At 52.4% G+C, this 10,778-nt stretch overlaps 2 protein-coding genes; both read left to right on the top strand.

The window, feature by feature from the left end:
- The first annotated feature begins 40 nt into the window (after positions 1 to 40).
- CHC_T00009358001 (Ubiquitin-conjugating enzyme, E2) lies at positions 41 to 1,523 on the top strand. XM_005716308.1 is given in 6 exon segments: positions 41 to 177; positions 178 to 221; positions 357 to 439; positions 544 to 658; positions 749 to 1,118; positions 1,119 to 1,523. The coding sequence occupies 4 exon segments, from the start codon at positions 178 to 180 to the stop codon at positions 1,116 to 1,118; spliced, it is 612 nt and encodes a 203-aa protein (XP_005716365.1). The 5' UTR covers positions 41 to 177; the 3' UTR covers positions 1,119 to 1,523.
- Positions 1,524 to 1,762: 239 nt separating this feature from the next.
- Positions 1,763 to 10,192, top strand: CHC_T00004892001 (hypothetical protein). The gene has a single exon (XM_005716309.1). The coding sequence runs from the start codon at positions 1,763 to 1,765 to the stop codon at positions 10,190 to 10,192; it is 8,430 nt and encodes a 2,809-aa protein (XP_005716366.1).
- Positions 10,193 to 10,778: the final 586 nt, after the last annotated feature.

The raw sequence follows: 10,778 nt of genomic DNA on the forward strand, positions 1-10,778 counted from the left end.
CCCCCCCTTCCCTTTCCCCCGCCCCCCCCCCCCCCCCAACACACGCCACACTCCCTCCGACTATATACCTTTTCTACTGCTCCTGCACCCGCCTTCTTCGCCACCTGTTCGCTCCTGCTCGCAGGCAGTTTGGTGCTGGTGCTAGCTGTCGGGAAAAGGGGATTACCTCAGAGAGTCATGGCTTCCCCGGGCAAGCGCAGAGAGACTGACCTCATGAAGCTGTACGTTCCCCTCTTTTCTCTGTCGCTTGTGTAGAGCCTCGACTGCGTTGACGGTCCTTTGGCTTCCGTTTCTAACCTCCCGTATGTCTCTTGACTCTACCCTTGTGTTGCTCCTTTGTGTGTCGCCAACTACAGCATGATGGCAGACCACGAGATTCAGATGGCAGATGGGGACCGCGTCGGCGAGTTCTACGTCAAGTTTCACGGACCCAAGCAAAGTAGGTTGTCCCTCGCTCCTCTGCTTTTGTAGTACTAGCCGTGCTTTTGTTTGCGTGGGGTACCGTACTAACGCCTGTTTTTCATCTTTGGTAATGACGCACAGCTCCGTACGAGGGAGGAGTTTGGAAAGTCCATGTAGAGCTGCCGGAGACCTACCCATACAAGAGCCCAAGTATTGGTTTCATCAACAGATTATACCACCCCAACGTCGATGAAATGTATGTCCTCCTCCTTCCGCCTCTTTTTCCCCCTACGATATGTCTGGATATACTAACAGGGGTGTGCGTTTTATTTTGTAATGTTGACAGGTCTGGAAGCGTGTGCCTGGACGTGATCAACCAAACGTGGAGCCCTATGTACGACCTAACTAACATTTTTGAAGTCTTCCTCCCGCAGCTTCTGACCTATCCAAACCCGACCGACCCTCTCAATGGGGAGGCTGCGGCCCTTCAGATGCGGGAGCCAGACCGATACAAACAAAAAGTGCGCGAGTACGTGCAAAGATACGCCAAGCCCGAGGACTTCCCATCTGGGTCCGCAGACGACGAGGAGGATGACGACGACGCCTCCAGCTTCTCCATGACGGATTCAGAAGGAGAGGATGACGTGCCGCTGCCAGGTGATGTGGGCGCTTCTAATCCGGCCGGTGCGCCGGCGGCTGACGGGCGGCATCTTTAGCGATGGCACGCGTTTTTGGTTTGATTGTACATGGATGAGGACTGTGTGTGGGCCAGAGATAGAAGCGGATGTTGTAGCGCTTTGGTTTTGTATTATAGAAGAGCATAGTGGAATATGTTTCTGTGTCTACAAGAGCCCCTTGCGTTTGGTTTTGTGAGCGTTTGTTTTGACAAGCGGCGAAGCGGCGAAGGCGAGATGCGAGATTGAGTCTGTGAGTATGGCTTGGGCTATGTGGGGATGGGAAAGTCGCGTGAGCGCAATGATTCGGCTGTGTAGAAATGGGGTGATATGAGCAGTTGTTCTCGGGCGAGGCGTGGAGGCTCGGGAAGGGGAGGGATGCGGAATGGATTCATGACACGAACGCACGAGATTTTCCCATAAATTACGAGATATATCCTTTCCCTCGTCTCTGCCTCCCGTGCCCGCAAACCCATTTTTATGGCAGAGAAAGCACTCACCCTTCCTCCTCCACCACTTACAGTACATCCTCCCTATTCACACGTCTCACACGCGTAATCGGTGCACACCTGGACACGTGTTCCCATCTGCCCCACTCTCCTTCGTTTTGATCTCTTTTGATCCGCCCTTCGTCTCCGCCCTCCCGCAACTCACGTTCCTGTTCACCATCGCCCAACGTCCCAATCATGCCTCACGTCTCCGACGACCCTGCCACTGACTCCGAAACCCTTCTCCCCACTGTCATCTCACACCTGCCCTCGCTCCTCTCCAATCCGCCCCTCGCCGTCGCCGTCTTCCAGGCCGTCCGCAATGCCTGCCTGGTCCCGCGCTCGCTACCGCACCTCTCGCCCCTTCTCATCCCGCTCTCCGCCGTTGCCCTCTCCTCCCCGCCGCTATGCAAAGACGCCATTGCCACCTGCGTAGCCCTCGCCCGCGCGCTTGTGGCCCGCGAATCCTCGCGCCTCGTCGCCACCTACATCGCAGACCTAGTCGCCGCCGCCATCGCCCTCGTCCAGCATGAGTTGCCCACCCCGCTCACCGATTTCCTCCCGACCTTCTTCGACGCCGCCCGCACACACGCTTCCGCTGAGACGGAGATCTCTGCCCTCGACGCCATCAAGATCGCACCCATCCCCGTCTCCCCGCGCTCGCTCGAGGCCGCCTTGCGCCTGCTCGCCGCCTTCGTCCCGTCCCACAGAGCATTCCCCTTCCTGCATCCCCACTCGGGGTCGCCCCCAGAGAGCCAGCCCAACAGCCAGCCGCTCGCTTTAAACGCCTCGCCCGCGGCCCCAGCCATTTGCCTGTGGGTCAAGATTGGCGCCTCCGCCCGATCGGCCGTATTGGCCTTTGCCGCCAGCCATGTCCTCCTCACCGCGCGCTGCGGCGCAGACGTCGCGGTCGCGTCGCTCGTCGTCTTGGAGCGGGCCTTCGATGCGGCCACCGTCTGCGTCGTCCCGCCCGTTGTTTGTAAGAGGCTTGTCGCTATCATTCCAGCTGTGCTTGCGGATGAGGGGCTCGCCGCGATACCGACTGAGCAGGCGGATCGCATACGATTGTCTTTGTTCAAGGTTGCTCAGCTCGCCTCCGCTTCGGGGCACCTCCCGTCGGAGGTGTGGAATGTGTCCGGCATTCGCATGGCTGTTTCTCACGATGGCGAGGTAGGGGAGCTGCTGCGGTCGTTTTCGAAGTCGGGGATTGTGTCGAGCAGCGCATGCGACATGTCTGGAAAACCACGTAGCAAGGGGCTCTCGCTGGCGCGCCGTCCGAGAAAACGAAGGCGAATTACTAATAATCCTCAGCCTATGGACACCGAAGAGCAGTTTAGCGGCGTTCAGGAAGCCTTATCACAGAGCGTGGCTAGTCTAGGCGACGGACGGGAACCCGTTGCGCCTGTTGCTACGCTAATTAAGGAGTTGGGCAAGCTCGGGAGCATTTACAGCTGCGTCGAGGAGCCGAAAGCCTTGCAGGTTCTTCGCCGTGTTGCAGCGTTGTCGGCGGATGCGTTACGTTACGCGGAGACGCCGAAGAGCGCCAAGTTGCCGTGCGATACATTGGAATCGTGGCTAACGTTCGCTCATTCCATCTCCCAGATTATCATCGACGTTACCAGTAGCATTAAACTGGAGTCTACTCGCGATCTTTGGGAAGGACTTCTACTGCTAGGATCTGAGAGTCTAAGACTTGCTACTTCTCTGAGCGTCTTGGATCAAAATGGCACTTTCGACAAAGCCCTGCGAAATAGTACGCGGGTCGCTACAGCGCGACATGACTGCAATGTCTTAATTGCCTCTGTGGTTACTGTTCTCGACTGTGCAAGCCAAGCATTGCTTTCGAACCAAGGGAATATCCCTATTGGCTTGCTCTCTGACCTTGTCTGGAGACTTGGCGAGAGAGCAAGAAGAGAACGCTCAACTGTAGATGAAGAGCTTGTATCGGGCGTATGCGAAAGAATTCGCTCTTGCGCACTGCAAGTGAGCTCTGTTTGTAAGCTTCATGAAAAACAGTCTCTCCTGAAAAGCTCTTTTCATGCCATCGCTGCTATGGGTTGTCAAGTGGCACCCGATCGAGTTGCCAGTGATCTCTCGACGCTGTGCACTTTGGTTCCCGAGTATTCAACTAAATCCCCGGGATATGCAGCAGCCGCGCTTTATGCAATTTCAGATCTGATATGTCGACATGTCGATTGCGATGCAGAACATGTGCAAACAAATGCCACAGGGAAGAGTGAACACGAGAGCCTTTCAGTTTTTGATGAGAGCAAGTGGGTGGTGACTTTCCCCGTCGTCAGTGCGATCGTTCGCGGGACCGGTGCTGATGAGCTCATTCTTGCAGCCGCACATTGCCTGGGAATTCTAGTTGTTCATGCTCCACTGCACAAGATCGGTGAGGCTAGTTCAGTTTTAGTGCAGACCATTTGGCATCCAACAAGCTCCATCGCTCGAGAGAGAGCTATAGCCTTTCTCTCTGCCCTTCTTCTGCGACATCTTGAGCGGCAGGATAGAGGCATCGAGCTTCATCAAGGTTCGATTTTTTCGTCCTACGCTTCATCTCTGCGAAGACAGAATGACTCTTGGGATGGCATTGAGAAAGTCTTGTCGTTGACTGGCGAGTCAAGCGATGTTTTTCGTCTTCTCGGTATAGAACTACAGAATCGAACGCAATCATGGAGCATGGCTCTCCAGAGCCACAATGTGAAAGACATTGAGAAGTTAGATATTGGTCCTCTCGGACTGATTTTGGGTCTTCGTTCAGATGCGATTCCCATGGCACGAATAAAGGGTCTGGCAGCAGACTATCTCTTGGCTGCTGCAATTTCAGAACTGCAGCATTGGCAGGGTTCTTTGAATTCTCAATCGGAGAAAGCCGCACAAGTACCTACCCTCCCACTGAAGGCGTGGAAACGCCTTCTCAATCTTGAATCAAACGGCAACGGGGCACGATACTCCTCGCGGGCCCGAGCAGACTGCGATGCCGGCACTACCATTGGACCCAATCTGGTCGAAAGCCGGCAAGCAGTTGTCTACGGTCGTCGTCCCATTGCTTTGCAACTATCAAGATTTCTGAGTTCCAGCTTATCCGAGTGGCTTCCATTCACAGTTTGCCGAATGCTGCAAAACGATTCCTTCACAGAAGCATTAAGGGTTGTCTTGCTTTGCCCAAACGTTGAGGCATTATGGAAGAAGGTCCCGAGGTACGCAGTTGGTCCGTTCCTTCGACAAAGGGACGCAGTAGGTTTGGAGTCTCTAGCTCTGCGTGTAAATCAATCCAAGAAGGATCTTGTCGATCAAGTTTGCGCTGATGCTCTGGCTAGGGCGGCGATGACAGACTTGGATGGTTTTGACGTAAGGCCGACTGGTGCGAACGCCCTTATTTTGGAATCGCTCGGAATGCCTTTGGTAACCATCGTTCGCAAACGTGCCGGAAAGATTGTACAAAGAATAATCATGGACATTGGTGGAGAAAGAGATCTTCAGGCTAGGCGGGCGCTATTCTCAGTAGCCCAGATTCTTCCAATCTCCCGACAAGGAAGCAGTACAGAACCTAATGTTGTGGGAGCCTTGGTATCTACGCACTTCATGCTTGTCATGGATGCTGTAAACCGAGGCCTCTTTAGTTCAAAGGCCTCTGAAAAGGACCGTATGCATTATTTGCGCATGCTGGATGGTGTGATTGGCCTCGCCCATGAGCGCTTGCACGTCTACGTCCCCAAGATTCTCGCCACCTTGAAAATGGCCGCAGAACTTGAAAGAGAGAGCCCGTGGTTCCATCAGCAAACGATGAAGGCATGGACTAATTTTCTACTGCATCTTGGTCCAAAGCGCATGTTGCCTCACTTGGGATCAATACTGGCTATTCTTTTGCCGATGGTGTCATCGGCAGAAGATACTTTAGCAGCAACTCTCCATCGGTTAATCGCAGAGGGTAAAAGGCATTCGTTTGCAGACTGGGCAGAAATTGTTCTACTTCTCCGGATGGCGAAGCACCCGATGCTGAAGGAAACTGCGAGACAGATCGCGGGGGAAATCACTTCTGAGAGTGTCCACCCCCTTGAAACCGATGCTTCTATACAAACTGACGCACCTGTGACTCATAATTTGTTGATGACATGCGAATCCGTCGGAAAAATCATCACAAAACATGAGAATGGGGTGATCGAAGTGATGGCTGCTGATTTCCTTCGGTCACTACTTAAGAAAAACCGGAAGTTACTTGATGGCATATTACGTTTCGACCGCGTTCAGGGATACAAAAAGAACAGAGAGATTCAAGTTATAGCCAGGCTGCTTGAGGGTCTGGTGGAAAATCTCAATAAGACCAAGAACGAGGTTTGTCAGAATATAATAATGCACTGCATCGGTGAGATTGGAGCTGTGGACCCTGCGATTGTGATGCAGTTCTCACGTGCGCAATCCAATACGTCCGCCAGTTCTTTGCGTGATAGTCATACGTATTCCTGTACCGTGCATGGCTTGGTTGCCTTTCTTCTAGATGAGTTCCTTGTGCCTTCGTTGGTGCGTGGGGAGAAAGCGAGTGGATCAAGAAGTCTATTAAATAGAGTTGGCCTTGTGATCCAAGAACTGCTGCGCGTCTGCGGATGCAGGGCCGACACAGCCGCAAGGGCAAGTAAAGCCATTCAACCGCGAGGATCTCAATCTCCCCCTGTAGACTGGAAGAGGTTGTTAGTGGGAGACACAGAGGGAGAGAATGGCATATTCTTTTGGGAATGCTTGGGGGGCACCACTAGGACTGTCGCCCAGCCGTATCTTGCCGAGCCATTTGATGTCCAACATTACAAGGGAGTGTTCGGCGGAAATTCAGCCGGTGACATCACTCTGGCATGCCAACCTGTTTGGTCCAAGGTAAAGGCGGCTTCTCCTGCTGGTGTGGTTGCAACAGCTCAGGAATGGCGACGGCAGATAGTGGTACAACTTGTCGATTACATTGGAAATCAAAGCAGGTTTGGGAAAACACTGAAAGCTTCACGCCCAGTACTTCGCTACGACGACAATGTGGCAGCATACATGTTTCCGTTCGCTATCACCGCCGCGCTTGATATCCAAAGAGGAAAGCGGTGTGTTGAAGTTCAAGAGTTTCTGGTTAGCGAAATAGTCCAAGTACTGAATGAGTGTCCGTCGCCGCAGCCAGTATTTGACATATTGGACATTCTGCGAACATGGAGAGAAGAGCGATGCAAGCTGCGGGGAAGGACGTTTCCCTCAAGATTTAACACTCCAGAAATGTCGAGCGCCAAGCGACGCGCCCTTCTCGAGGTGAAGACAGCCAAGGAGCGAGTCTCCGATCCCCTCTCGCCTCTGGTCGATTTGGATGGAAATGAAGCAGATCAATTGTCCTTACTAGTACAGGCCAGAGCAGCGTACGGAGCACGTTCGTATTACCGAGCCGTGATGCTCGCTGAATACTACATTCGAAACCTACGAGTGAAGCACGGTTATGGGGAGTGGCCAGCATTCATCGAAAGTCTACGTCAAGGGCAATATCAGGTGATTGAGGCAAGTTGTGGGGAACTCGAGGCCTTGAGTATTTTGCAAAAGTCGTTTGCAGAGCTGGAAGATCCAGAAAGCATGGCTGGCCTTGCTACATTGCGCGGGAAAACTTCACTCGCGGAGTCAGTCATCGACGCAGAGGCAGCGGGTAGGCTTGATGAAGCTCTTCTTACGTATGAAAGGGCGCTTGCGTCAAGTCCACGTCAATGGGAGCTGCATGATGGATTCCTCCGGTGTCTAATGACTCTTGGTCATTGGGAAACAATGCTCTCCCATGCTGAGGGACTGGTTTCGTCTGCCAACTTAGATGAAAAGAGACTGCGACAATCGGCGCAAGCACTTGGGATTGATGCTGCGTGGCGACTTGGTCGGTGGGACAAGGTGGCAGACTTTGGCAAGTTCTCTGCTGACACAGACAGGCAAAAGCCGTCGTCCGGTAGCACTGCATGGACATTAGACTTCAATGTGAGTTTTGGAAGAATGCTGACGTCTTTGCGAAACAGAAGAACAGTACAGATGCGGAGAGCTGCTTGTGAAGCAAGAAGCCATCTTCGCGTGCCCATTGTTCGCCTTGCTCGAGAAGGTTACAGCCGGGCATATCCCATGCTTACCCTTTTACATTCCCTTTCCGATATAGAAGATACTATCTATGCATGCGAAGCAATGACTGAATCGAGTGAAGATACAGACTCCAGGCACGAAGTCTCTTATACCCCTCTGATCTCACTAGCAGGACGCTTCGCCGCAACTGCGCCGTCGCTGAAAATTCGGGAGCCTCTTCTGTCCGCGAAAAGGGTATGCTATGAACTGCTACATAAGAAAAGCGAGGCAGCAGCAGTCGATCTGCAGCTCGCGCAGCTAGCTCATGAAGAAGATAACCTTCGGGCCGCATCCGTATATGCGTTCAATGCTTCGTCGAAGGTTTCCATAGATGAAGTTAGATTCGAAGCCGTTTTGCAGATGGCTCGACTATGTCATGACCAAGGCGATGCCTCTGGTGCGTTATTGATGGTTGAAAAGGAAATTCACAGCCTTCAGATAACCGAGCAAGCAAGCGAAAAGGTCTGTGGAAAAAACGCCCCTTCCCCTATCCCAGGGCGCCTGTGCACTGCATACGTGTTGGCAGGGCGATGGATCGAGGAAGCTCGCAGTGAGCCATCTGAAGTTATTTTGTCGTTCTTTGAACAAGCGGCAGTACTCGGACCTAGCCGAGAAGAACCGTTTTACGCTCTCGGCCGACATTATGACGCATTACTTCAGGCGGGATCGAATACAGACTCAAACGTGTCCCTTCCTGTTATAAAGAGCGCAGCACGCTCTTCCCGTCGCGCACTGGAAGGCGGTAGTGATCCGCTATCAGGGAGTGAATACGTCCCTATGATTATTAAGAGCTTTGCACAGGCACTCTGCAACGGGAACGAGCGAATATATGAGGCGCTCCCCAGGATGATGACCGTCTGGTTTGACTATCATTCTGCCGCAAATTGCCCCGACGCAAGACTGTCTGGTGGTCCAGTTGAGACAGATGTTAAGCGAGAAATGAAGAAAGCGCTCGAAAGCATTCCAGTATATATGTGGATGACTGCAATTCCTCAGCTCATGAGCCGATTATTGCATCCGCGAAAGACGGTGAGAGATGAGCTTACCCAGCTTCTTGCGCGAATCTTTTGTGCTTTTCCAGATCAATGTACGTGGCTGATTCTTCCTTCAAGTCAGTTAAAAACAATTGATCGCAAGAAAGCGGCATCAGCTGTGCTTAACCAAGCGGTACAGACGAGAAAGATGGGAAGGGCCCTTGCTGCTGATGAGGATCGTCAAGAGCAAGTACGGAATCTAAAATCCAAGATACATGGGGCCATAAGCGTCGTGCGTTCTTTCATTGATATTTGCCTCACGTTGCTTCCGAAGGATCGGCGAGGTCGATCTGAGAATTGCGCGAGAGAATTCACACCCTTGCGAGATCGTCTTACATCCTCGAAGATCGCGAACCCGATCATACCCGCAGTGCGGACTTTGACCGTTCAGCTGTCGAGCACGCCAGGAATACCTCACAAGCCGTTTGCCTCTGAACCTGTACGCATTGCAGATATTGAGGATAAAGCGCTTGTTATGTCTTCGTTAATGAGACCTCGAAGAATTTCGCTCCTGGGAAGTGACGGGCGACAGTACCGCTTTCTGGCCAAGAAGGAGACAGCCGGTGACATGCGCAAAGACAGTCGTCTGGTGGAATTCATGACGGTGGTGAACCGGTTGCTGTCGAAGGATTCAAAGTCACGACAAAAGGACTTGGAACTGAAGACTTATGCTGTACTTCCGCTGACGGAAGAAACTGGAATGATCGAATGGGTGAACGATCTGGACCCGTTGCGGAAACTGGTGCGAGAGCAGCATCTCGCAATCCCAGATCTTCCTGAGGTGCAAGCGATCCAGGCAAAGTACCAGAACACATCAGATCGCAAAAAGTTTTTTCGCTGGGTGCTAAACAAGTTCCCGCCGGTCTTAGACAAATTCTTTCTATGTAGCTTTGGGGGTGACACTAATCCACAGTCGTGGCTTGATGCAAGGAATACCTGGACGAAGTCTGTAGCTGTATGGTCCATGGCTGGATACGTGGTAGGGCTGGGGGACCGTCATGGTGAGAATGTCTTAATCGAAACGACGACCGGGAGATGTGTTCACGTGGATTTTGCAATGCTTTTTGATAAGGGAATGGCACTGAAAGTTCCTGAAGTGGTGCCATTTCGGCTGACTCCCAACATGGTGTCTGCGATGGGCGTTGCTGGATATGAGGGCACGTTCAGAGTCGTGTCAGAGATGGTGATGGGCATCCTCCGAAAGAACTCTGATGCATTGTTAGGAGTGTTGGAAACCTTCCTTTACGACCCGCTTGCAGACTGGGGTCGAAGTGATACGAAAGGAGCAAATGGAACAGTCATCGCTAGCAAGGAAGCTTGGCAGACCAGAGCTGCCGTGAAGGCTAAACTAACTGGCATGGTAGACAGCTCGGGGATGCCCCTGTCGATACAGGGACAAGTGCAACGGCTTATCCACGAAGCAACGAGCGAGGATAACCTGTCAAAAATGTACTTGTGGTGGAGCGGGTGGGTGTAGCATTTGCGGCAGTTGTCACGGACAAGCTTATTTATTCTTTCCACTGCGATGGCGGTGGGGGTATCCCTTGAGGGTTACTTTGCAAATGTAGTGCAAGTTTGACGCGTGCTTATGTAGATCGTTATGACGCGCAAATCCGAGAGCGGAAGAACATTGTAAATAGAAAGCCTAACTTCAGTACACGGTACTGCACAACTTAACTACAATTGCTTGCTTTAGGTTTGCGACCATGATCTTTGTGAGGTAATGAGGAAAGGCAGGTAAGGCCCTTTTCAAAAAGGTCGGGAGGCCTTCCTAATGCCACGGAGCCGACCGAAGTGCGACGGAACAAGGACTACCCTAAGGGTAGATTTTTTTTCTCGCTCGGAATCGGCGCTGTCACCTCCTTTCGGATAACAGCGATGCATCAGCTCCCTCATGAGCGTGGAGGCAAGATTCCCGTTGCAAAAGATGTATCTGAGGTCGGGCGAGATGTTTGTGATGCTGGAGAATATTGCAGCACCCAAAGATGTCTCCCTCACAGTCACCCGATGCGCGTGTGTGTTTGGTATACCAAGACTCTTGTAGCCGTGTACATGCAGTGGTG

This window comes from Chondrus crispus, genomic scaffold (assembly GCF_000350225.1).
Source record: "Chondrus crispus Stackhouse genomic scaffold, scaffold_258, whole genome shotgun sequence".
In the NCBI taxonomy this organism is placed as follows: domain Eukaryota; phylum Rhodophyta; class Florideophyceae; order Gigartinales; family Gigartinaceae; genus Chondrus; species Chondrus crispus.

Bases quoted from the DNA above. Each gene is read 5' to 3' on its own strand.
- CHC_T00009358001 (XM_005716308.1), top strand. From the start codon at position 178: ATGGCTTCCCCGGGCAAGCGCAGAGAGACTGACCTCATGAAGCT. The intron at 440-543 runs GTAGGTTGTCCC...AATGACGCACAG, and splicing joins GTTTCACGGACCCAAGCAAA to CTCCGTACGAGGGAGGAGTT. The intron at 659-748 runs GTATGTCCTCCT...TAATGTTGACAG, and splicing joins CACCCCAACGTCGATGAAAT to GTCTGGAAGCGTGTGCCTGG.
- CHC_T00004892001 (XM_005716309.1), top strand. From the start codon at position 1,763: ATGCCTCACGTCTCCGACGACCCTGCCACTGACTCCGAAACCCTTCTC.